This window comes from Manis pentadactyla, chromosome 4 (genome assembly GCF_030020395.1).
Source record: "Manis pentadactyla isolate mManPen7 chromosome 4, mManPen7.hap1, whole genome shotgun sequence".
Taxonomy (NCBI): Eukaryota; Metazoa; Chordata; class Mammalia; order Pholidota; family Manidae; genus Manis; species Manis pentadactyla.
This window is the reverse complement of record NC_080022.1, coordinates 120,230,319-120,253,254: the sequence shown is the minus strand read 5'-3', so window position 1 is coordinate 120,253,254 and position 22,936 is coordinate 120,230,319. Positions and strand designations below refer to the sequence as shown.

Below are 22,936 nucleotides of genomic sequence, written 5' to 3'. Positions count from 1 at the left end.
ACATATTGTCAGAAAGTTTGGATGTACTCAGAGAATGACGGGGAGTCGTTAAAAGGTCAAGGAGGCACTGGTCAAATGTGGGACAATTTGAGCATCAAATATATAAAGACAGTCATGGATTATACCCCACCAACTAACATATGAAAGCATGATAATCACATTGATATAAATGAAGGGGGAGAAACTTCTTGCAGAAAAAACAATCTGATTTCACACTGGTCCATCTAGTGCTCATCCGCCACCAAAAGGTTCTCACTGGCCTTCCCCTCTTCCTTCCTGGGGAGGACATGGTTCCAAACAACATTGCTATGTTTATCCATCTATGCTCTTTCCCACAATTATCACGTTTCAAAATTGCTACACTGATACCACTGCCCATAACAGACCAACTAAGGGAAGGTGAAGATTTACTTGCAGCTCTTTTTGACTGTAGTCTCTCCATCCTGCTGAAGGTGTTTACATCCAGAAGAGGCACCTCCTGAACTGGGCTTTCATGGGTAAATAGGAGTCTCTGGAAAGAGAGCATCATGCAAAAGGACATGCATGTGCCAAAGGCTGGGGATGCAGGGACTGTGTGCTGCGTCCCCCCTGCTATGGCTGGAGGCCAGTGCTATTTGGAGGAAGGGGAATAACAGGATGAGTCTGGAGAGGAGGGGTGATGGATGGATGGGGCTAGTAGCTTGGAAGAGCCTTGAATATCTGCCAAGGAGCAGGGGGTTGATGTAGCCAGTGTTAGGGAGTCATGGGAGGCACTGGAGTCTAGAAAATGTGGAGGACAGATTGGCAAATTGGTGGGGGTGGCTTGGGGCCACAGACACAGCGCCTGAACTGGCAAGGTAGCTTTGCAGCATTTCTACTCTGGAAACTCAGTTTTGTCATCTGTAACATGGGTACAAAAAGGGACTCACTCCCTGGGCTGCCCAGGGGCTCCACATAAGGCAGACCTGGCCCCGACGTCCGAGGTGGGGCCTGGCCAGCGCACATACCGCCCCTGCTCTGAGGGAGCTCTGCTTCCTCTTTCTCCCCTGACAGGGGCAGTTTCAGTCTCAGCTTCAAAAGAACAAACACGCTCTCAGAACAAAGGAAGACGGGCTTTGACTGCAGAGGAAGCAGGAAGCACAGGCCCTGCTCTGAGCCCAGCTGCCGGGGCTCAGGGACTGCAGCATGGAGTCCGTGGCCCTGTACAGCTTCCAGGCCACGGAGAGCGATGAGCTGGCCTTCAACAAGGGGGACACACTCAAGGTAGGGTGGCCAGAGCAGGCTGACCTGGCCCCGCACGGGATGAGGGGCTTAGGAACTAGGGCCCCGGGCAGCCCCCCGACAGAGTCCAGCCTCTGCAAGAGGACAGCCCAGCTTCTCCAGTTATCAGCTATATGATTCTGGACAAGTCACCTCCTCCCTCTGAGCCTCGGCTTCCTTGTCTAGGAAATGTAGAGATAATTAATGACCCCTCTTTTGGGAGCTGTTGTGAGGATTCAAGGAGACCTTAACGGAGTATCTGGCAGGAGTGGGCTCAACCCCCAGTTTTCCAGGAAAGAATTTGAGAGGACAGTTGGGGAGAGACAAAGAGAAAGGGAGGGAGGAAAAGGATAGAGAGAGAAGTCTGAGGAAAGAAGAACACAATCTATAGGGGCTAAAATACTGCGACTTACATGTCGAGAATGGGCTCCCTGAAAAGGTGCAACGAAAGGAAAATAAAGTCACACCGCGGTTCATTCCTCCTCGCCGATGGACATTGGAGCCCTCTGGGGCGGCCTGAGCACTGGGCCTGTGCCATCACGTCTGGGTTGGAAGTGTCCCTGCTTCCAAGTGTGCACATGAGAGCTGAGCTCAGGGGCCAGATTCAGGAGTGGCCACACCAAGGCCCAGCCCTGGGGCTGCCATGGGCTCACGTAAGGAAGTCCCTGTCCCTCTCTGGGCCTGGGACAGCAGGCATTAGACTGCATGTCTCTTCACCCCGAGCCCTGGGCCCTGCTCGTGGCCCCAAGCTTCAAGCACAAGAAGGGACAGGAGCAACCACTCACCAAGCCTGCTCTAGCCAGGTCCCCTGCTCGGCAGCATGCTCCAGCGTCCTGTTCAAAGCTGCTGAGATGAGGAGGGCCAGCTCCCCCATTTCATGGGTGACTAAACTGAGGCTCAAGGAGTGACGCCACTTGCTTGGCATGGGGTCATATTCAAACCTGTGTCCTTTGACTCTGGAACCTGCATTCTGTCCCCCATGAAACTGAACAGGCTGGGCTGGGGGCTGGGGGGTGATGTTCCCCCAAGAGGAACCACGTCCCCTTGAGGAGGTCCCTTTGCCTCTGCCGGGAGGCCAGTACCTGAGCTGCCGTCTGGGGGCCCCATGGGCGTTGTGGCCAGCTGGGGCTGGGGAAGGCTTAGCACCAGTGCTATCTGATCAGGGCACAAGACTTTGGGAGCGCCTGTCTAGTTCAGGGCCTCCTTACCCATCTGAGAACAGTTCGGGGTCTCTAGATGCAGATTTGGGGCTTCAGAGGGAGTGTAACAGGGAGGAGGTAGGAATGGGATGGGTGGTGGACTCCAACTGAGGGTCAGAGTGACCGGCCACTGGTGGGAGGGTGGCTCAGTGCAGGTCCCCAAGGCAGTTATCATAAAGACTGTGATGTTCCCACTTCCCGCCCAGGCTCCTGTGCCCGCCACCGCCACCCCAAGATCAGTCAGGTTTCCCACTACCCTTTGCTGATGCGTCAGCTGACTCCTGGTGTGTTGGCTTCAGACAAAGTGCTGGCTGCTAAGAAAGGAGGGGCCTCATGAGGGCGGGCGCAGCGCGGGAGCACCAGGGCAGAAACAGGCCTGGCCTGGAGTGGGTGTCCGTAGGACATGGGAAGGTTGAAGGCAGAAAGGAAGGATCGAAATTAAGGCTGAAATGAGGTGCCCCTCCCAGTGGGACTTGCACCTCATGACCTTGGAGACCAAGGTGGGGATCCTTCGAGCTTAAAGAATGACAGCAATGACAGGCAGCAGGGGGGCCACCTTTCCCTCATTTACTCAAACAAACACCTGCCAAGCGATGCAGCACCCACTCTGTGCCAGGCACTTTCCTCAGCACTGAGGACACGGCAATGAGCTAAGCAAAGTCCCTGCCTTCCTTGGGCTGGCATTCCAGAGCGTAAAGTGACATCTGGAGGTGATAAGTGGATTGAAGACATCGACACAGGGAGATGGAATGCAGAGTGACAGTGAAGGAGGGGGCAGAGGGACCACTTTAGATGCGGTGGTCAGGGCAGTCTCTCATAAAGAGGTGACACCTGAGCTAAGACCTGAAGGATGAGTGGGAACCAGCCGTGCAAAGAGCTGGGGGAAGAGAGCATGCGGTGGGGGGTGAGTGGTGGGTGAACAGCTGGTGCAAGGGCCCTGAGGCAGGACCATACTGGGATGCTTAAAGAGTTTGTGGTGAAGAGCAGCAAGTGAGGTGGGAGAGGGTGTAGATGAGGTTGGGGGTGGGCAGGAGTCAGGGCCTGTGAAGGGTGTGGATTTCATTCTAAATGGGAGCTGTACTCACTGAAGGGTTTTTAGCAGGGGGAGGACTTGATTGGGTTTATGTTTTGAAAAGACAACAGAGGAGACAGGATTGGGCTTTGCAGTCTACCAGGAATGAAATGAAGGTGGCTTAGATTAAGAAAAAATACATGATAAAAATGAAAAAATTATTAATGTCATTGATATGTAAAGAGGTCTGATAAATCAACAAGAAAATTATATACAGCCTAATAGAAAAATAGAGAAAGGATATGAAGAGGAAAATTGCCAAGAAGCGATACAAGCAAGTGGCCTATTTCATCAGTGAGACAAGACATGCACCTTAAAGCAAGTAACTGTTTTCCATTTGTCAGATCAGCAAAATTTTATTTTAAAAAGAATCTCTTAGGTCAATGAGGGTTTGGGAAAATGTGCCCTTTTATATTCAGGTGGTGGACAGGCAAAGCTACCCAATCATTTTGCAGGGCGTGGGGGGATCAGAAAAAGCCTTCAGATATCCGTGCCCTGTGACCCAGAAATCCTGCCTCTGGGAAATGGAGACATAATCAGAGATGTACATGGCCTCCTCCAGGAAGCATCTGAGGATACGCAGAGCATCCTTGGTCCTGGTCTGGGCATTGGCAACTCAGCAGGCAGAAAACAGACACAGTCACTGCTCATGCAGCTGGCATTCTGGTGGCAGACATGGGCCACAGGCCAGATAAGTGAGTAAAATACAGGGTTTGTCAGATGGAGACAGTGCCTGGAGAACACAGAAGCAGGGTGGGGATGGGGAATGTTGGTAAGAGTTTGCAATTTAGAATCAACCTAGATTACCTGTTCAGGTGCAAAATGTTATGCAGTCCCTAAACATGCTATTTGGGGAAGGTTGCTCATGAAGCAACATTATGTGGCAAAAAGCAGAATACAAATGTGTACACAGAAAATCAACTCTACACAGATAATCAATGGGTATTAATTTTGGGGAAAGAAAACTGGCATTCAGGTACTGGGTTTGGGCCTAGAAAAAAGACTGAAAATAAATGTACTGATCAGCTAGCAGCTGTCAGTTCTGGGAGGTGACTTATGGGCAATTTTTATTTTCTTTACTTTTTCTGTACTTCCTGGATGTTCTACAATAAGCAAGTGTGCCTTCCAGGACCAGATGAAGCAGAGGTGTGGGTGGGGCCCTCACTCTCATGGTTGTACAGGTCCAAGGTTAAATGCTGCCTTTATTTTAGACGTGGATATTTTGGGGGGTTTTTGCATTACTTTTTAAATAGGCTTCATTTTTTAGAATCATTTTAGATTTACAGAAAACTTAAGAAGATAGAACAGAGGGATACCCATCTGCCCTGCACCCAGCTTCCCCTATTGGCCTCATCTTACATAATTAGTGTGTAAATTTGTTACATGAATGGATTGATATTGATATATTATTATTATTTTTAAAGATAATGAATGAGATTATTTTATTTATTTATTGAAATATAGGTTTTTGTCAGGTTTCAGGTGTACAACATAGTGATTCAACAATTATACATATTATAAAATGCTCACTGTGATAAGTATAGTTACCATCTGTCACCAGATTGAATTATGACAATAGTATTGACTATATTCCCTGTGCTGTACTTTTCATCTCCGTGACTTATTTTATAACTAAAAGTTTGTCCCTCTTTATCCCAGTCACCTGTTTTGCCCATCCCCCTGCACCTCCCTCCAACAACCACCAGTCGGTTTTCCGTATTTTTTAGTGTATTTCTGTTTTGTTTGTTCTTAATTTTTTTAGATTCCACATATGTGATATCATATGATATTTGCTCTTCTCTGGCTGACTTATTTCACCTATCTAAATACCCAATGTTCCATCCACGTTGTCACAAATGGCAAGGTTGCATTCTTTTTAATGGCTGAATAATATTCCACTGTGTAATGTACCACCTCTTCTTTATCTGTTCATCTACTGATGTTGTTTCCGTATCTTGGCTTTTGTAAATAATGCTGCAGAAAACATAGAGGTGCATATGTCTTTTCAAATTAATGATTTTGTTTTCTTTGGATAAATACTCAAGTGGAATTGCTGAATAATTTGGTAGTTCTATTTTTAATTTCTTGAGGAATCTCCAGCTGTTTTGCACAGTGGCTGCACCACTTTACACATTCCCACCAACAGTGCAAGAAGGTTCCCTTTACTCCATGTCCTCGCCAACACTTCACTTGTTATTTCTTGCCTTTTTGATACTTGCCATTCTGATGGTGTAAGGCAATCCATTGTTATTAACTAATGATCACATGCAGAGTTTTTGCATTAGTTTTATTGTCTTACATATTGTCTTAAAATATTTTTTATCTCGATTCCTGAGCTTCTTAGGTGCCCCCTTAAATTTTGCTCTTGAGGTGCCTCGCCTGCCTCTTTCTTGTGCAGGGAGTGCTTTCTGTAACAAAAAATGTGGCTGTGAACTTGTGCTGTGTTCCCCCTTGTCTCCCCCACCGGGGCCATGAGTGGGTCTTGTGACCAGCCCTGTTCAGTTGTTTTGGGGTTGAAGCTGTGCCATTCATTTATCCAGTGAGCCTTTCCCGAGTGCCTTCGTAAGCCAGGCCGTTCCCAGCCATGCCACCAGACACCCCAGCCTCTGGGAACCCACAGTGAGCACATCTAAGCTCTGGTCTTGGAGAAAGCTTTGTAGCACAAGACTGACCTTGGACAGATGGCCCCAAACATTGCTTCCCTGGAACAAAGCCCCCTCCCTGATGGGCCAGGCATTTCTGTCTGTGCAGTGCCCAGCTGGAGGAGGGAAGCAGGTGGCGGCTTCACCCCCATCTCTCCATGGATGACCTGGCTCCTAGACCCAGACCCTGGGAGCCCACAGCCTCCTTGACATCTCCAGGGTGAGGGTCAATGGCACCTCAGGCCCCACACAGTCAGCCTTGAGCCATTCCCCCAGCAGCTGATGGCCATCGCTCAGGCCCAGACCCCTGGAGCTGTCCTGGCTGGTCCCCACCCATCCTGAGTCCTGTCAGTGACCGCCAAAACCTACCCAAACCTAAGCACATCCGCGCCCCCCCCCCCAAGTCCAGGCCTGCCTCCTCGCTCACCTGGGCTGGTGCAGAGGTGCCCCACTGCCCCCACTCCCCCTGCTGCACGTGGCAACCTTAACACAGAGCCTGAGCCTCCCCCAACGGCCTCCAATGACTCCTCTCGGCTTTTAAAGTTTATTCTGAACTGCTCCCCATGGCATGCGCACCTGTGCTCTCACCCTGCGCACCTCTCCCCGTTCATCTCACAATGCCGTCCTCCCACCTCAGCTCCAGACACACTGACCTCCCCGTTCTGGGGATGGGCTTGTGCCCCACTCGGGGTCTCGGCGCTGGCTCTTCCCTCTGCCTTGGGCATTTTTCCCCACATCTCACACCTGGTTCTGCCCTGTAATTCGGGCCTCAGCTCACAGGTCACCTCCTCAGAGCAAGCCCCGTCTCCCCTCTGGGCCCCCAGCTGGACATCCTTGTCCTATTTCAGAGCACTTACCACTATACCCAGTCACCTTGTTTAACTTGTTTCTTCCTTCTTTTATAGTCCACCTCTGCCCACTAGAATGTAAGCTCCTTGTTCCCTGCTGTATTGCTAGGGTGCAGCACAGTGCCTGGCACACAGTAGGTGCTCAGGATATGGCAGGGAACAGTGGAGCAGGACAACATCTGGGTGGATGGCACAGTGGGAGCAAAGGCCTGGGTACAGCCCGGGAGGAGCTGGTCTCTCTCCTACATGGGAATTCCAGTGTCTCAGACGGTCTGGGCTTTCGAACAATGTTAACAGTAAGAATTCAGCCAGTGTAACCAATGAGAACATTTCTGGGTTCTTGGAGTGGAGATGACAGGAAAACAAAACAAAATAAACAGAACAGAGTGTAGATCAGATATATTATGTTCACGTGGTCACATGGGCAAGACTCTGTAGTTCACAAGACACTGTCACATTCAGCATAGGCCATAAATGTGCCCATTTCACAGATGAGGAAACGGAGGCCACAGCTAATGGAGAGTCAGAGGCAGACAGAGTGGTCTAGAGTTACAGGGCATCTTCCTTGAATTGGTGGCTGCGATAGGCAGCCCAGGGGTTTACATTTTCTCATTATGTTGCGGAATTGTTTTGTTTTCAGTAAGTTTTTCTGAGTCAGCCATCTGCTTCCGTCTGTCTCAGGGCTGCTGACCTTCCCCTGGCTACAGGGGCAGGAAGGAAGATGCTCAACAGGGCCCAGAGGACGGACAAGGGGGTGCCTGTCTGCAAGGCCGGGGCCTCAGGTCTGGGCCCAAGGGAGCCAATCCCAGCTGCCCTGGCACCGGCCTGGGCCCCCGGCCTCTGCCTCTGCACAGCCACTGCCTGGAATGCTGCTCTAGACCTGATTTTCCCTGTTGACAAACGTCCTCCCTGGGACTGAGCTGGCACCGTGACCTGCTGCGGGACTGGCAGGGGAGGCGGCCCCAGGCCCCCAGCCCCAGAGTCCCTGCGTGCGGTGTTGGCTCTGCCTTGCTCCTGTGGGGCGGCCTTGCTCTCTGCCCCTCTCTGGCCTCAGTTTCTCCATCTGTGGAAGTGCCTTTGGTGATGTTGACCTTGAAGGGTTGTTTGAGAATCGGAGTGACACACGAATGCTTGCTGAGGAAAGAGGGGGAGCCCCCGGCCTGGCCTGCTCCTCCCCACGGCAGCTCGGTAGCTCTCCCGCAGTGACCCCCACCCTGACTCTGGCTGTTTCAGTTCCTCTTGGACAACCTGTAGAGCTGTGGGGGCCTTACCCCATGACTGGGAGCCTGTGTGACCACAGCATGCCAGGCCTGGGCCTCAGCCCAGCTCAAAGGTCTTCCTTATTTGCTCCCGGATGACTGAATCCCCTTTGCCCCCACCCCACTGGATTGTCACCCCTGAGCTCAGACTGTAGGGACTATTGAAATGCAGTGATCCCAGGAGGCCGTCCCTAGGTGCTGAGCTCAGGCTGACCCCCCAGCCTTCCTGACCACCTCAGGCCTTCAGTCCATGGCTCAGTGCATGGCATGCAAATGCTGTGGGACCCACAGAAGCTGGGCCCTCGGGTTCAGCTTGGGAACTGAGGCACCCCAGATCTGCCTCCCAACACCTCTCAGTCTGCTGGGGGTCTGTGGGGCAGAGCCTAAGAGTCCTTCAGCCCCACAAAGTTCAACCCACTGACCAAAACCTCTGGGTCCCCGACTATCCCACCTGGGGGGCTGTGACCCCACTGGGGACGGGCTGTTCTGAGGCTGGGGAGCAAGCAGGACTGTGAAATCACACAGGGCCCTTGTGACTTTGGGCAGGTCCCGAGCCCTCCCCTGTGGAATGGGCCCCAGGACTGGCCTTGGTGCTTCCCCTCTGGGGCCCTCGAGCAGCAGGACCTCAGCAGGTGACAGCTGTCTGTCCTCAGTGACCAAGCGGCCATGTCTCTCCTGCCCACAGATCTTGAACATGGAAGATGATCAGAACTGGTACAAGGCTGAGCTCCAGGGTGCCGAGGGGTTTATCCCCAAGAACTACATCCGCGTCAAGCCCCACCCGTGAGTGGCCACCACCCTAGTCCTGTGTCCTCGAGGCACCCTCTCTGCCCGGCCCTGCAGCCAAATGGCCCTACCTGGCCTGGCCTGGGCTGCACGGAGCTGCCTGTGGGGCCTGGGCCACAGCGCATCCCTTGGGTGTGGGGACCCCTCCCTCCGGCCTCTGTCCCTCTGTCCAGGGCCCCTCAGTCTCTACCCTGAGCAGGCGCAGGGGACGGAGTGTGAGGACCTGCCCGAAGGGCTGGCAGAGTTGGCACCAGCCAGGCTACTACACTGAGGACCTGGACCACCAGACTATCTCCAGGAGAGCCGTGGAGAGGACTGACCCTGGGCCCTTGGCTGGTGGGGCCACCGGCTGCTGCCTGGCTTCGGGCAGGTCCCTGCTCTCCCTGTTCCTCAGTTTCCCTATCTGTAACATGGGGAGAACTAAGGCTCCTATCTGCAGAGGATTCTAGAGCTCTAAGAGTCGGGTTCAGCCCCTTGCGAGGGTTGGAAGTGAGGCGGGGTGTTGGAGGGGTAGAGAGGTGGGCAGGAAGCAGACCCTGTGGGTCCCACTTTGGGGTACAGGGGGGAGCTGGGCGTGGGCTGAGCAGAGTCTGGTACCAGGGCAGAGTGTGAGTCCGGTGTAGGATCCCAGTGGCCCTCCAGCCTCCAAGCAGGGCCGCCCAGTGCTGCTGCCCCGGGAAGGCTGGGGCAGAGCCACAGTGGCCAAGAGCCTATGAAAAACCAACTGGATAAGCTTGAAATGTTGGCTGAGGTAGCCCCAAGATACAGCAGCTTACTCAGTCATTCATCAAACATCAGCCCCAGGGGCCCAGCCCAGGTGAGGCTGGAGACACAGGAGACACTCAGGTTAGAGCATCCCTGCCCTGTGGGGCAGGACGTAAGGAAAGTGTAATTGGAAAGGCAGTCAGCCCTGAGGTAACAACCAGGTAAGGCTTCTTGGAAGAGGTAGCAGTGAGTGGGACTCTGAAGGATTGTAGGAGTTAGCTACATAGGAGAGAAAGGCATTCCTGGGAGAGGGGACAGGTGACCACCTGTCATGGGTTTTCTCATGGTGCTGGGACTGGCAGCAGGGCCTCAGACGACAGGCCCAGGGTGGTGGGGACCCAAGGAGTTGTCTGAGCGGAGGACTCAGTGAGACTTGAGGCGTGACAGGGCTGCGCAGGCTGGGGGGGGCGGGCTGGGGGCTGCTGTGGGTGTGTGGCTGTAGGGGAGGGAGGGGGGCAGCCCGGACAGTATTTTCTCTCCATTTGTCTTCAAGTTATTTTCAAAGCTGTCACCTCCCGTGTCCTGAGCTGGGCGAAGCCCCGTCCTACCTACCGAGCACCGCCCGGATTCCGGCCCCCCCAGCCTCCCTCGCAGAGGCTGTAGCCCTGCGTTCCAGCCCTGGCAGGGTCCCTCTGGGCTCCGTGACATCAGGCAGGCATTGGCTCCTCAGGCCTTACAGCATGAGGGGAGAGAGGGACAGCCCAGCCCAGGGTCACCAGCTGGGCAGCTGCCCAGGCACCTATAAGCCACCGTAGGACACAGGTGGGAGCCGCCATGGCTGGCTGGTCAGGAAGAGGCCACTGGGTGGGGGAAAGCACCTGGGATGCCTGAGGCTGCTGAATGGCCAGAGCAGAGGCTTCCATGTGCTCAGCAGGGGAGAAGAGCTGCCACAGGATTGTGGTGTGGGGCCAGGCCTGCTGGGATGATGCCAGGGACTGAGGCAACACTCCACCAGGGCAGCTGGGAGCCATGGAGGGTTCCAGTCTCTGACACCCCTGGGCTATCAGCTCTGGCCACTGTGTCTGGGGCAGAGCAGGCACAGGGTCAGGCCCCAGCCATCTCGCTAAGCCTGGTACTTTTTTGGCTAACCTCAACACCTGCCCTGGCCCTAAAATAGCAGTGGGGAAACTCCAGCTTAGCACCTGACTCAGCCTGTCAGGCCCTGGGTGTGGGGTGGCGGGACGGCAGAGGTCCCAGGAGGCCTTGTGCCTACAGCAGGCCCACTCCACCCCTGAGCACCCACTGTCACCCCCACCTGCCCAGGGAGCCCCCAGGCAAGGTGTGAATATGCAGACCACGAACTCCCAGAGTGGGCCCCCTGGGCAGGGGCCATGGAAGCTACTGACCCAGACATGTGGCCAGTGGGGGTCAAGGAGGGCTTCCCAGAGGAAGAGCCAGGTCCACTGGGCCTGGAATTTAGAGTGGAAGTGTCAGGGAGGGCAGCCGACAGCCCTAACACAGGGTGGGGGCTGTGGACCACTTCACAGCAGCAGTGCCTTCCTTCTCCCAAGGGCCCTGCAGGCTGGGCACTGTTGTCACATCTCACAGGCCAAGGAGAAAGACACAGACAGGTCGAGTGGCTTGTCCATGGCCACATGGCTGGTAAGAGGCACTGGGATTGCAGCCCAGGGAAGTGGGCCCAGCTGTGCCCACTAGGAGGGGCAGTGGGGGAGCCCGTGAGAGCAGCTATGAGGCTGGGGGAGCCAGCCATGCAAGCTTTTGGGGGATCCCTGCCCTTCTCTGGCCTTAGTTTCCACATCAGTAAAGTAGGGAACTATGCAAGGTGGCCACAGGGGTGGGACGCTGGCGTGGTGGAGAGCTGGGTTCTGCAGGCATCAGGAAATGCTTGCTTCTCCCACGCCCTGTCCTTCAAGTTGCCTGAGGACCAGCCCTACCTTCCCCTGAAGGGGGCAGGGCTGGCCTCCTCCACAGGCCCTGTTGTGGCACCCTTTGACGGTGACAGCCACCCACACACTGACGCCTCCTGTGGGGTTTTGTGGTTCTTTAGAGACACCTGGGCCTTCAGGAAATGCCCCCTCGGGCCCACATCCCCGTCTCCTGCAGCACTGTGCCCACACCTGCTGGGGCTTCTGGGTGGAGGAGTCCCCTTCCTGGTCCCCAAGCTCCAGCCTCCATGTCCCAGCTCCAGCCTGGAGGCATCTGTTCAGGACTCCCAAACTCCAGAGACCCAGGCTGAACTCTCCAGATAGTTGCCTTGAGCCCCACACTCAGCAACCACCTTTGCCCCCTCTGGGGAAACCTGCTGTGGGATGGGCCCACGGTCTCCACCAGTTTGGGGCAGCAGTGGGCTGGAACCCCTCTTCCTGGGGTGTGGGCTCCTGTGACGCAGTGCCCGAGACACGATGTGAGGACAGGACTTTATTTCAGCGTGGGAAGTGGGCCGGGGATGAGCCTTAGGGCTGTGTCACTGACCCGGCTGCTGTCAGTAGCACCTGGTGCCCCGTGCAGCTGGGGGAGCCTGGAGGTGGGGACAGCACAGGTGCCCTGGAGCACCACACCAGGGGCAGGGAGCTGGGTGTTTATCCCTGCTCCCCTCAGTCATCACTGGAGGATATTCTGGGGGCTCAGCTCGACCTGCACACAGGCCAAGTATGGTGGTTCCAGAAAAGAGACCTTGGGCAGAATCTCCAGGGTTTGCATTCAGCAGACGGTGGCAACTGAAGTGGGGACACGGGCAGGACACTGCCGGCATCTCTTGCTGCACCGAACACCCTCTGCTCTTGGCTTCGAGGGCTCAGCAACATCCTGAGACAACAGGAAATTCCCACCTCACATCCGCCTCCGGTGCCAAGCTCACACTCAGGAAGCATTTGCTGAAAGAGGGAAGGGAAGTGCTACAGGGAACAGAGGTGCCGGGCCCCATGCCTGGTGGGCCCCACCATGAGACTGCATCCACTCAAGGCCTCAGTTTCCTCATCTGGACAATAAAGGGGCTAGGCTAAAGCATTGGGGCTGGGAAGTCAGCCAGAGACCACCTGGATCCTCTAGGGTAGGCGAGGCCTGAAGAGGCCAGGGGCTTCCTGGAGCCATGCAGCAAGATGGGCAGCACTGGGAGAGAGGCTTGGACCCCCAGGTCCTGGGGCAGAGGGATGGTGGGGGTCTTGAACAACTCTAAGCACTTACTAGACAACTTCTGAATGCCCAGTTCTGGTTGACCAGCAGGAAAAGAGACTTGCACCTGTGAGAAAATTCCAGATGTCTCTTGGTGTCTGTGAAGTGGGTACCAGGAGAGATCCTTCCTCAGCAGATCAAAGCTGCTATTGTTCTCGTCATCCATTTCTCTATTCATTTTTAAGAACCTACTGTCTAAAACAGAAAAGCTCAGCTGGAGTTGGCTGGTTGAGGTTTACTGAGGTTTGATTCTTCTGCTTTCATGAGGGTATCTGTTTGCCTGGTGTGAGAAAGGTTTGGGCTCGGGAGCAGAATGCTAGGATGGGACCCCAGCTCCCGCTTGCCACTGTGCATGACCTTGGGCTCTGCGCTTTACCTCTGTGCCTCAGGTCCCTCCCCTGTGAAATGGGTACAAGCACATCTCATGCTTCTTGGGACTGCTGTGAGGATCAGTGATGTGGAGCACCTGGTGCATGGGGAGGAGGGCAGCCTAGCCTCCTGCTGCCTTCACCTGGCCCCTCTCTCTGCAGGTGGTACTCAGGCAGGATTTCCCGGCAGCTGGCAGAAGAGATTCTGATGAAGCGGAACCACCTGGGAGCCTTCCTGATCCGGGAGAGTGAGAGCTCCCCAGGGGAGTTCTCTGTGTCCGTGAAGTGAGTGCTGCCCCTGAGATGTGCAGAGGCGGGTGAGCAGGGAGACAGCATCTGAGCCGAGCCTTGAGGCACAGGACAGGCCCTGGAGGGAGGGAGAGAACAGCATCCCTGAGGAGGAGCAGCCCCCGCAGACACCTGGAGGCAGGTGGCTGTCGGGATCAGAACGGCATGCCCGCAGGAGGTGGCAGAGGGCAATGACGATGTATGCGGAGAGCAGGCCTGGACCCACTCAAGGCCTCGAGTGCCAGGCTGAGGGGTCTGGATGTTATTTTGCAAGCAATAAGGAGCATCAGAGATTCATCATCAGGGGAGGAAGAGGGATACCAGCGGAGGACGTGATGGGAATGGCCAGGGGTGGGAAAGCCCCAGGGCACCCAGGGCAAGTGCTCATGATGTGATCTGCACTGGGTCTCACTAAGTGGTGACAGAGTTGAGAGGATGGACCCTGGAGCCTGGCAACCTGGGATCAGATTCTGGCTCTGACACTCCCTGGCTGTGTGACCTTGGGCAAGTCACTTAACCTCTCTGTGTCTGTTTCCTCAAATGGAGGGTATTGAGCAGAGGGAGAGGTGATTGCCTTCTATGTTTTAGCTGATCCTCTGGCCACTGTGAGGAGGATGGGTGGTTGGGAGTAAGTGGGAGCATTGGGAGACCAGTGAGGAGCCAGGCGGAGCGGCCTGCGCTGGGCTGTGGTGGGTGCTGGGTGGCGGGAAGCGGCTGCATCGGGCCAGTGGGGTGGATCCATGAGGGGGGCCACAGCAGTACCGTCAGGGCTGTCATGGGCACAGGGCACAGCCGCATGGTGGAGACGCCCCCGTGCCCGCTCCTGCCGTCACCAAGAGTGGTGTTCTGGCGGCAAAGCTGCCAGCTGGAAGGAAGGGTGAGTGGTGGGCTGGAGCTGGCGGCACGGCCCCTGGGCGGAGGAGGCTGCTCAGTGTGTGGTGCGGCTCCACCAGTGGGGTCAGGGTCCCCAGTGGAGCAGAGAAGGGACTCAGATGGGGAGGGTTCATGGTGCCCTTGGCAGCTCAGAGCATCCCGTGTCAGTGTCCATGTTTGCAGAACAGCATCCCATGTCGGCATCCTCCAGGCCCGCTGGGGCCCTGAGGTGAGCTCTGGCCTGTGCCGTGCTAGCCATCCGTTTCTGTAATGCACTCAGGGTGCTGTGCCCTGCAAGGGGTGATCTCCTATCTGGGCCTGGAGGCACCCGCATGGGGAGGCCCACTATGCTCAGGAAGACTGCTGGGAAAGGAGGTAAAAATGACCCAACATCAAGAGGGTCAGAGCCCTCACCTTGACCCCCTCCAAACTAGGTAACCAGCCATTGCTCTTTTACCTCCTTTTCCCACTGGGAACAGGCTGGTTATCCAAGGGACAGGAATGGCTCTTGCCCTCCTTGAGCCTCTATTTCACCATCTTAAGAGTGGGAGCACTGTCTGTGTGTGGGGGTACTGAGCTCCTAGCCCTGAACCACCCAGGATGGTCGTGGACGCCTGGAGTACACCCTGGCTCCCCTCCCCACCTCCACAGCCCAGCCCCCACTTCCCACTGGGTTCCCTGCAGAAAGGAAGTGGCGGTTTCCCACGTGCTGGTGTCCAGGTACCTGGTCACCTCCTGGGAACGGCACCTGCCAGGCAGCCTCTCTGGCTTCAAATGGCTGCTGGAATCAGCTCCAAAGCCCAAGGCCACCCAGTACAGTAGGGGCACGGGTGACTCACCGGGAGCTCCTGGAACATGAGCTGAGGGGAGGTGGTGACCCTCCAAGCCCACCCATCTCTCCCTCCCCTACTAATAAATCCCACGGCCTGAACCTCCACCCTGGACGCCTCAGTGCACTGCCCTCTTCTGTAAACGCAGCCCCGCCGTGCAGGCACACAGATTCAGACCCAAACATCACAGCCTATTGTGGTGTGACTCACAGGCAGGACAGGGAGAGAAGTCAAACCCAGGGCGTGTGCTAGGGAAGGCGACTTGGCCCAGGGGTCTCCATGATGAATGAACACGGAGGATTTAATGACAGCAGGCACTTCCCACATGGTGAAGGAAGGGGCATCTGAGCTGGGCCCTGACCAGCAAAGGAGATGGGCAGTACTAGGGGGCAGTTCTTGGGCAGGGGAGCCAGCACCAGTGTGGTCCTGGGAAGGGGTCTGAGAAAGCCCCCAGAGGTCAGATCCAGCAGGAGCTCCCTGCGCTGTGCTGGCTGTGGTTCATGCACAGCACCACCAAGTGGTGCCCTCACCCTTGCTCTTGTTCCAGCTGAGCCAGGGCCCCTGAATCTTCTCCCACTCTTGGTTCACTGGGGGCCTTTCTGTGACCCTTGGAGCACCACCAAGCAGTGACCAGAGTAGGAAGCAGACTCAGAGGGTGTATATGCTAGGAGAGTGGGCTCTTGAGCAAGAATCTCAGCTCTGACACTTCCGAGCTGTACACCCTCGGCAAGTACTCCTCTGAGCCTCAGTTTCTTCATCTGTAAAATGAACATTGATGTGAAGTGCTGGAAGAAGCCAGTTATAGTAATTATCACTCTATTGACCTTCTAAGGGCCCCAGAGTGCTTCTCGGTCCCCCTGCCTCATGGATGCGGGGCGATTAGAGCAGAGATGGTGGCAGCGGAGGTGGGGAACCAAGTTCTGGTCCTGGCTGTGCTCTGAACCTGCTGGGTAACCTCAGGCAGATCCTGAGGTTGTCATGTCCTCATCTGCAATGTGCAGGCAGAAACCACAGATGTTATGATGTCCAGGGACCCAGCGGCCAGCTGCACGGATTCGTGTGTGAGAGCATTTCCTCCCTTACTGGTTTGGCTCTTGGGGACTGTGACCCCACTACGCGTGGCATCTCCTACATGCTCATGCCAAGCCCCATAAAGCTGTCAGAAGTGGGGTTTATGGGCCTCATGCTGCTTCACGGAGCAATAGTGGCCACAGCCAGCCACCCCTTATGAGTTTACAAAAGCTGTCCCCTTCCACCTGCAGGAGCTCTTCTGAGCGGGCAGCCAGCAGGCCAGGGGCCAAGGTTAGGGCGCAATGCCTGGGCTGTGTAACTTTTGCCCCACTCTCCATCCCAGGCTGCCAGAGACTCCCCTCTGTTACAGTTTGTTCTCAAGTGAGGTGTGTTGCTTCCTTTCAGACCAAAAGTGCCCTGGAGTCAATGTACGTGTGTCTGCTCTGCCCCTCTGGCCACTGAGCACCTACTATGCACCAAGCCTCATTCCAGGTGCCTGGGATTCATTCAGCCAAGAACAAAATAGGACAGAGTTCTCTGTCCTTTAGGCACTCAACGTTTTACTGGGGTGACAAACAATTAGTAAATTATATAAAATATTGGAAGATGATAAAGGCTCTTGGGAAAACAAAGCAGGAAAGAAGTGGCAGGATGCAGTATTTTGCATGCAAAGACAGGAAGTGATCCCCAGAAGCCCAGTCTGCAGGTAAGGAAACAAGCTCAGAGAGGTACAGTAACTTGCCCAAGGTCTCATAGCAAGGAACAGCAGAGCTGGTACCCATTGACCCTCTGTGCCCTGACAGACCGGGTCTTCCATTCTCCCAAGCCCTCCCTGAGATGCAAAGGCCCTGTGGGAGTCTGTCCCCACTGGCACCCCCAGGTCAGTTTGATCCTATTCATGTCTGCAGCAGTACAGGTATTGCATCCCTCCCTTGCCACAGATGGGAACACCGAGGCTCAAGGAGGGCTGTGCCCAGTGGCAGTTAGTGCCCAGTCCTCCGCCCAGGCGTCACTGTCCCTGGCTGGGCCAGTCTTGCAGCCCCAGCCCTACCCAGTCTTGTCACCTTTGCTGCCGCCATCCAGCCAGAGAAACCTGTTGGGCAGGCCTGGCTGCTGCTAGCATCAGGCCCAACTTGGCCCTGGGGGCCTTCCTGACAGCCCAGGGGCCAGGCCCAGCCCCCTAACCCCCTAAGTAAGGGGGTGTGGGGTCACACACAGAAACCACCACCACAAAAAAAGGTACACCCACAGTCACTCCCAGAGCAGCAAGAGACACACATGCATGCTCCCAGTCACAGTTGAGACAGACACCTAGCACGTGCATGCTGCAACACCTGCACACACAGCCTGGGCACTTCCCACTGTTGCGGACCCAGCAGGTGCCAGGACCAGGCTCAGACACCCTCTGGGCTGCCCTTCCCTCCTCCAGCTCAGGATGGCTTCACCCAGCAGAGCTGTGTACATCCAAGCTTTCCCTCCCAGTTCAGGGGTTATTTGGACCCAGACTTGGTTTCCCCTATGTGCCCTGCAGCTCCCCTGAGCCTGGGGGTGGGGGTTGAGGTCTGGAGAGTCCACAGAGGGCAACCCACAGTCTAAGGGGTTCTCAGATGGCACAAGGCTCCACCTGGGCCTTGAAGGTTAAGGCAGGTTAAGGTTAAGGAAGAGGAAAGGGAAAAGGCATTCCTGGTGGGAATCATGGACAAGGGCCTGGGAGGCTGGGAGACAGGCTGGCTGGGAGAGAGAAAGAGGGCAGGGGGAGGGAGAGACTGCTCCAGATGCTGAGTCCTTGGGGTCCTCAGATGGAGATGGCCCTGCCTGGCCTCCATAGGTATGGTTAATGATCAGGCCAGGGGCTGGTGTGGCAGGAGGGGCCACGTGTGGGTCACACACAGCAGCAGCCTCACCAAAACGGCTGCTCCTGCCTGTGGGCAGGCTCCCCTCTGGGCCCTGCTCTCCTCACTGTAGAACAGGAAGTTTGAACCAGATGGGAGACAACAAAACCTGCCATCTTGCTGAGCACCTACCATGTGCCCCACATAGGCCAGTGGCTGGGACATGCAAGCTTCCCAGATGTGAGAATTCTCCAATTCTCAGGCTGGGAGGTTCTAGGATTCCTGGGTCCCTTGTCCCTTTCTCATCTCATCTTATCTGTTTTCCACTCTCTGACCCTCTGATATGATGAAGGAATACTTTGTTCTGGATAACTTTCCAGGTAACTGAAGATAAACTTCAAGTATCAAAATGTTGAAAGTTGTGGCCTTGGGGTTTGATATCTTTTTCTAACCTGCCACAGCCTTGGGAGGATTTGGTGGCAGTGGGTGAGAAGGCTGAGCAAAGTCTGGGAGCTGAGGAGGGAAGGGGCTCGTTGCACCAGAGAGTGTCTGAAAGAAGTGAGGCTGGGTGCATGATCAGAGCCAGCTCTCCAGTCTGCAGGACAGTGGGGGACCGTGGAAGCTCCTGGAGGTGGGGCTTGGGGGCGACCTGAGCACCCAGCACACCTGTGCTCACACCAGCAAGCTTGGGTCTGAGTCGGGACTGGGAGGGCTGGGAGGGGACGGGGGATGGAGGAGAATGTCCAGGACCAGGAGGGCCAAAGAGGCGTGAGAGGAGGCTGTCTGATCACCACTCTCGGAGGAGCCCATCTAACGCTGCTAGGTAACCACAGTCAGCAGTTATCCAGAAGGGAGGTGTTATCATTACCAGGAAACTGAGGTCCAGAGAGCTTAAGTGATTTGCCTAAGTTGCACAGCAAGAAAGTGGCCTTGCCCAGTGCCCACCCCCTCAACTCCACACTCCATTGGGAGGCTCTGGGGGGACTCGCCAGGTCTTATATGGAGCGGGGTCTTGCGGCATGGTACCCGCCTTCTCATACCTGTCCTTCTGTCTCAGCTGGGGAGAGCAAGGCCTGGCTGCAGGTGGGGCTGGGCTGGGCTGGGCGGGGTGGGCGGGGCTGGCCGGCTGAGGTGCCCCTGGTCCTCTCCCCAGCTATGGGGACCAGGTACAGCACTTCAAGGTGCTGCGTGAGGCCTCCGGAAAGTACTTCCTGTGGGAGGAAAAGTTCAACTCCCTCAATGAGCTGGTTGACTTCTACCGCACCACCACCATTGCCAAGAAGAGGCAGATCTTCCTGCGGGATGAGGAGCCTCTGCTCAAGGTAGGCGGGTGGGTGGGCCAGTGGGCCTCCCTGCCTCCTGCTATCTGTAGAGGCTGGGACACCTGATGGGGGCAGGCCCTGCCTGGCCTCCCCAACCTCTCCAGCAGCCCATGTGTCAGGAGGAGGGGTCCAGCACAGGCTCTAGAGTTCTACTTTGGTGGTGCTGCATTGAGACAAGGAAGGGTGGGAAAAGAGAAGAGGGTAAGAAAAGGAAGGATCAGAAGAAATTCCGTGGGACAAACTGTCTGGCTTGTCCTCAGCTCTTAGAGCAGTACACAGCACAGAGTAGGTGCTCAATAAATGTTTCTTCGCTGAATGAATTAGCCTACCATGTGCCACATACTGAGCTGGGCTCTGTATGCTGGGTGCCACATCATCCTTATTGTACAGGGTAGGAACCTGAGGCTCAGAGAGTGAGGTGACCACCTGCCAGGTAGGTGCAGTCCTGGTTTCTGCTCCCCAGGAGCTGGGCTTGCTGGAGGTTGGGGGGCGTTAGTGTATTTGGGGGCAGGGTCCCAGCGGGCACAGGGTGAGAGGGGCTCTGCTGTCCCTCAACCTCACAATAACAGCAGTTTGCCAACCAGCCCTTTCATCAAGGGGCCCCGAGGACCAGCCCTCGCTCTCATTAGGATGACGACACCAACCAGCAGGGCTATGAGCCCCAACAGGCTGTTTTCCTTGGGAGGGGGTGTCAGCAAGGCCTGGGGCTGGACGACAGGAGCCTGGGGCGGCCCAGCTGAACCTGGGCTCTGCAGAGGATTTGGGGAGCATGGTCATTGCCGAGGCCTGGGGAGGGACCAACAGGCTGCCACAGAGAACCCCCCATTCCTATTCTAGTCCTGTCCTCTTCCTAGACCTCCACCTCCTTGCAATGTGTGACCTTTGGGCCAGTTCATCCCTCAACTGGGCCTCAGTTTCCTTTCTGGCCAACAGGATGAGCCCTGGAGACTGATATGCCAGGAGAATCAAACAGTGCCTCGGGAGACCACACTAATGTACCCTCTGTCCCACCAGGATGCCTGGCCTCCTCAACCTGACCGTGGGGACCTCAGACTGTGAGCTCTCAGTCTTAGGGACTCTTCTCCACTACTGGTCTCTGTCTCCCGGACCTCCACTCCCTCCCCATTGCTGCCTAGGCCAAACTCTGCCCTTGGAGGGTGTGAGGGAGCTAGGATGGAGCTGGGGGGCCACCTGGGGGCTCCCTCACACCCACTGCCTTGCTCTGGCCTGGACCTGGGATCACCACCCAGTGGGGCAACTCCAGGGCTGGCTATCCCCTGGAACTCAGGCGGCCGCCTCCTTCCTGGGCAGAGAACCGCTGATTAGAGCCTGTTCACTGATCCTATCACCCTTCCTGGAAAAGATCCCGCAGGCTCAGAGCAGAGATCCTGGTGGGGCAGGGCCAGGGCACTGGGCACAGCCGTCATGGCACCAGGCTGATGCACCTGCGGAGAGCTCACATCCAGCTGCCATTCACAAGTAGGGGGACTGAGTCCCACAAAAGGTAGAGACTTGCCCAAAGTCACCAGGGGCATAGACAGGATTGGAATCCATGTCTGAGAGCTGGGAGCAGCTCTAAGCGATGTCCTCTCCCTTAAAGCCTGGACAAGGGTAACAGCAGTAAATTTTGCTCTTAGCTACACATCACTTTACAGTTTATAAGGCCTGTTCCTGTGGTTCCAGGACCTGGAGTGCAAAGTCATCATGGCTACTGCAGACCGAGGGAAATGAGACCCCAAGAGGGGCAGGGCCTAGCCAGAGTCCCACACTGAGGACCAGGACTCAGGTCCCCTGACCCACCAGCCCTGGGGCCCACCAGTCCCAGCTGAGCCGCCAGGACAGGCATGTTACTCTATGTAGATGCAGCGTCTGTGTGGCAGACACGCAGCGGGCAGGCATCAGGAGGCCCACGGGGTGGGGTGGTGGCCATCTGTCTGGAAGTGGAGGCACAAGTGAGTTTGGCCTCAGTCCTTCCCAGAATTCTGCCTCCCCAACCTGTGGCAAATACTTGTCCTGTTGGGCCTGCCTCCTAGAGGGCTGCACTAACTGCTTCCTGCCCTTGCAGACGCCCCGGGCCTGTTTTGCCCAGGCCCAGTTTGACTTCTCAGCCCAGGACCCATCGCAGCTCAGCTTCCACCGTGGCGACATCATTGAGGTCCTGGAGCGCCTGGACCCTCACTGGTGGCGGGGCCGCTTCTGTGGGCGTGTTGGCCTCTTCCCTCGGAGCTACGTCCAGCCAGTGCACCTGTGACCGGAGTGGGGTCCTTGGGGCAGAGCCTGCAGACCAGCCATCCACCCAACAGGTCCGGAGAAAAGAACAGGGGCACCCCCTTCGTGGGTCCCACAAGGCTCAGTGGAGGGCGTTGGACTGGAATGTGGGCCTCCCAACTGCCAGGCCCAGACTCCTGCCACTTCACACAAACTGGGAGAGGCCCCCAGCACCCCCCAACAGCAGTGTTCGGTGCCCCCCAGGCAAGGGAGTTCCCCAGGCTTCCCTTGATCTCCTCCCATTGGCCACCAGCTGTGTGATGTCAGAGGTGGGGCAGAGGCTCCGCCCACTCCAATCTCAGGGTGATTCAAGACTCCTAGGTTCCTGCAGTTGGAGGCTCAACCCAGGGGTCGGTGGGCTTGGTGGGCGGGTTCACCACCTGCAGGCCTACCTGCCTGCCCTCTAAGAGGCCCCTCAAGGGGTTCTGGCTGTTGAGGAGGTGGCCTAGCCGTGAGGGACAGGCAAGGGGCTGTGCGCCTATTGACCTGGACTCACCGGACAGACTCCAGCTGGGGAGACTTCTGGCAGCCCCAAGGTGACTGCAGGCTCTCCCTGGGCGTCTGACACCCCCACCCCCGACAGACGCTTCGGGTAGGGGCCAGAGGCCCTGAGGAAGGGGCACACAGTGGTGAAGGACATGCAGGCAGGTGCTCCCTTCCAGTTACCTGCCCCCACCACCACTGATGGGGAGCTCTGAGGGGCAGGCCCCAAGGCCACCTGGAGGGTCAGGCCACACCTGCTCTTGTTTGTTCAAGTTCTGCCTGGACCAGGGACCCGGTGAGCTTGGAGAATAGGCCAGGTAGGAAGTTGGGACCAGAACTGGACTTTGAGGTCCAGCATGGGCTCCAGCTTGCAGAAAGGCAGGGTGTCCACATGGAGTGTGCAAGCTGCAAGGGGTACTGGGCTGCACCTGCCCAGGGCCTGGGCACTTTGGGAACAGGAAAATCAATGGGGACTTGGAAAAGGCCTTCAGTGCCAGGCTGATGGTGGAGGGAGGAGGGAGAGGGAGCTCTTGTGGCAGCTGGGAGCAGGTAGGACAAGGTTGGGGGACAGGGCTGCAGGTCCCTGTCATGGGCACTGGGCTCTCCCTCCACCCAGGGCTGGCCTGTGGCCCTTCAAGCCAAGCTGCTCTTGACTGGGCCGGTGTAGTCAAAATAAAAACAGTAAAACTAGTATAAGGATATTCATCAGAAATCTAGTT

General features: G+C 56.3%; 1 protein-coding gene across 3 annotated transcripts; it reads left to right on the top strand.

Moving 5' to 3' along the window:
• The first annotated feature begins 1,051 nt into the window (after window positions 1–1,051).
• Window positions 1,052–22,916, top strand: GRAP (GRB2 related adaptor protein). Of its 3 annotated transcripts, XM_036894070.2 has the most exons (5): window positions 1,052–1,242; window positions 8,945–9,042; window positions 13,473–13,595; window positions 19,298–19,466; window positions 21,532–21,829. In XM_036894070.2, the coding sequence occupies exons 1-5, from the start codon at window positions 1,165–1,167 to the stop codon at window positions 21,715–21,717; spliced, it is 654 nt and encodes a 217-aa protein (XP_036749965.1). In that variant the 5' UTR covers window positions 1,052–1,164; the 3' UTR covers window positions 21,718–21,829. The 3 variants fall into 3 exon arrangements, with proteins under 3 accessions (XP_036749965.1, XP_036749964.1, XP_036749966.2); XM_036894069.2 differs by lacking the exon at window positions 19,298–19,466 and having other exon boundaries at window positions 21,532–22,916; XM_036894071.2 differs by lacking the exons at window positions 19,298–19,466; window positions 21,532–21,829 and adding an exon at window positions 18,245–19,227.
• Window positions 22,917–22,936: the final 20 nt, after the last annotated feature.

Bases quoted from the DNA above. Each gene is read 5' to 3' on its own strand.
- GRAP (XM_036894069.2), top strand. From the start codon at position 1,165: ATGGAGTCCGTGGCCCTGTACAGCTTCCAGGCCACGGAGAGCGATGAG. The intron at 1,243-8,944 runs GTAGGGTGGCCA...TCCTGCCCACAG, and splicing joins ACAAGGGGGACACACTCAAG to ATCTTGAACATGGAAGATGA. The intron at 13,596-21,531 runs GTGAGTGCTGCC...CTGCCCTTGCAG, and splicing joins GAGTTCTCTGTGTCCGTGAA to ACGCCCCGGGCCTGTTTTGC.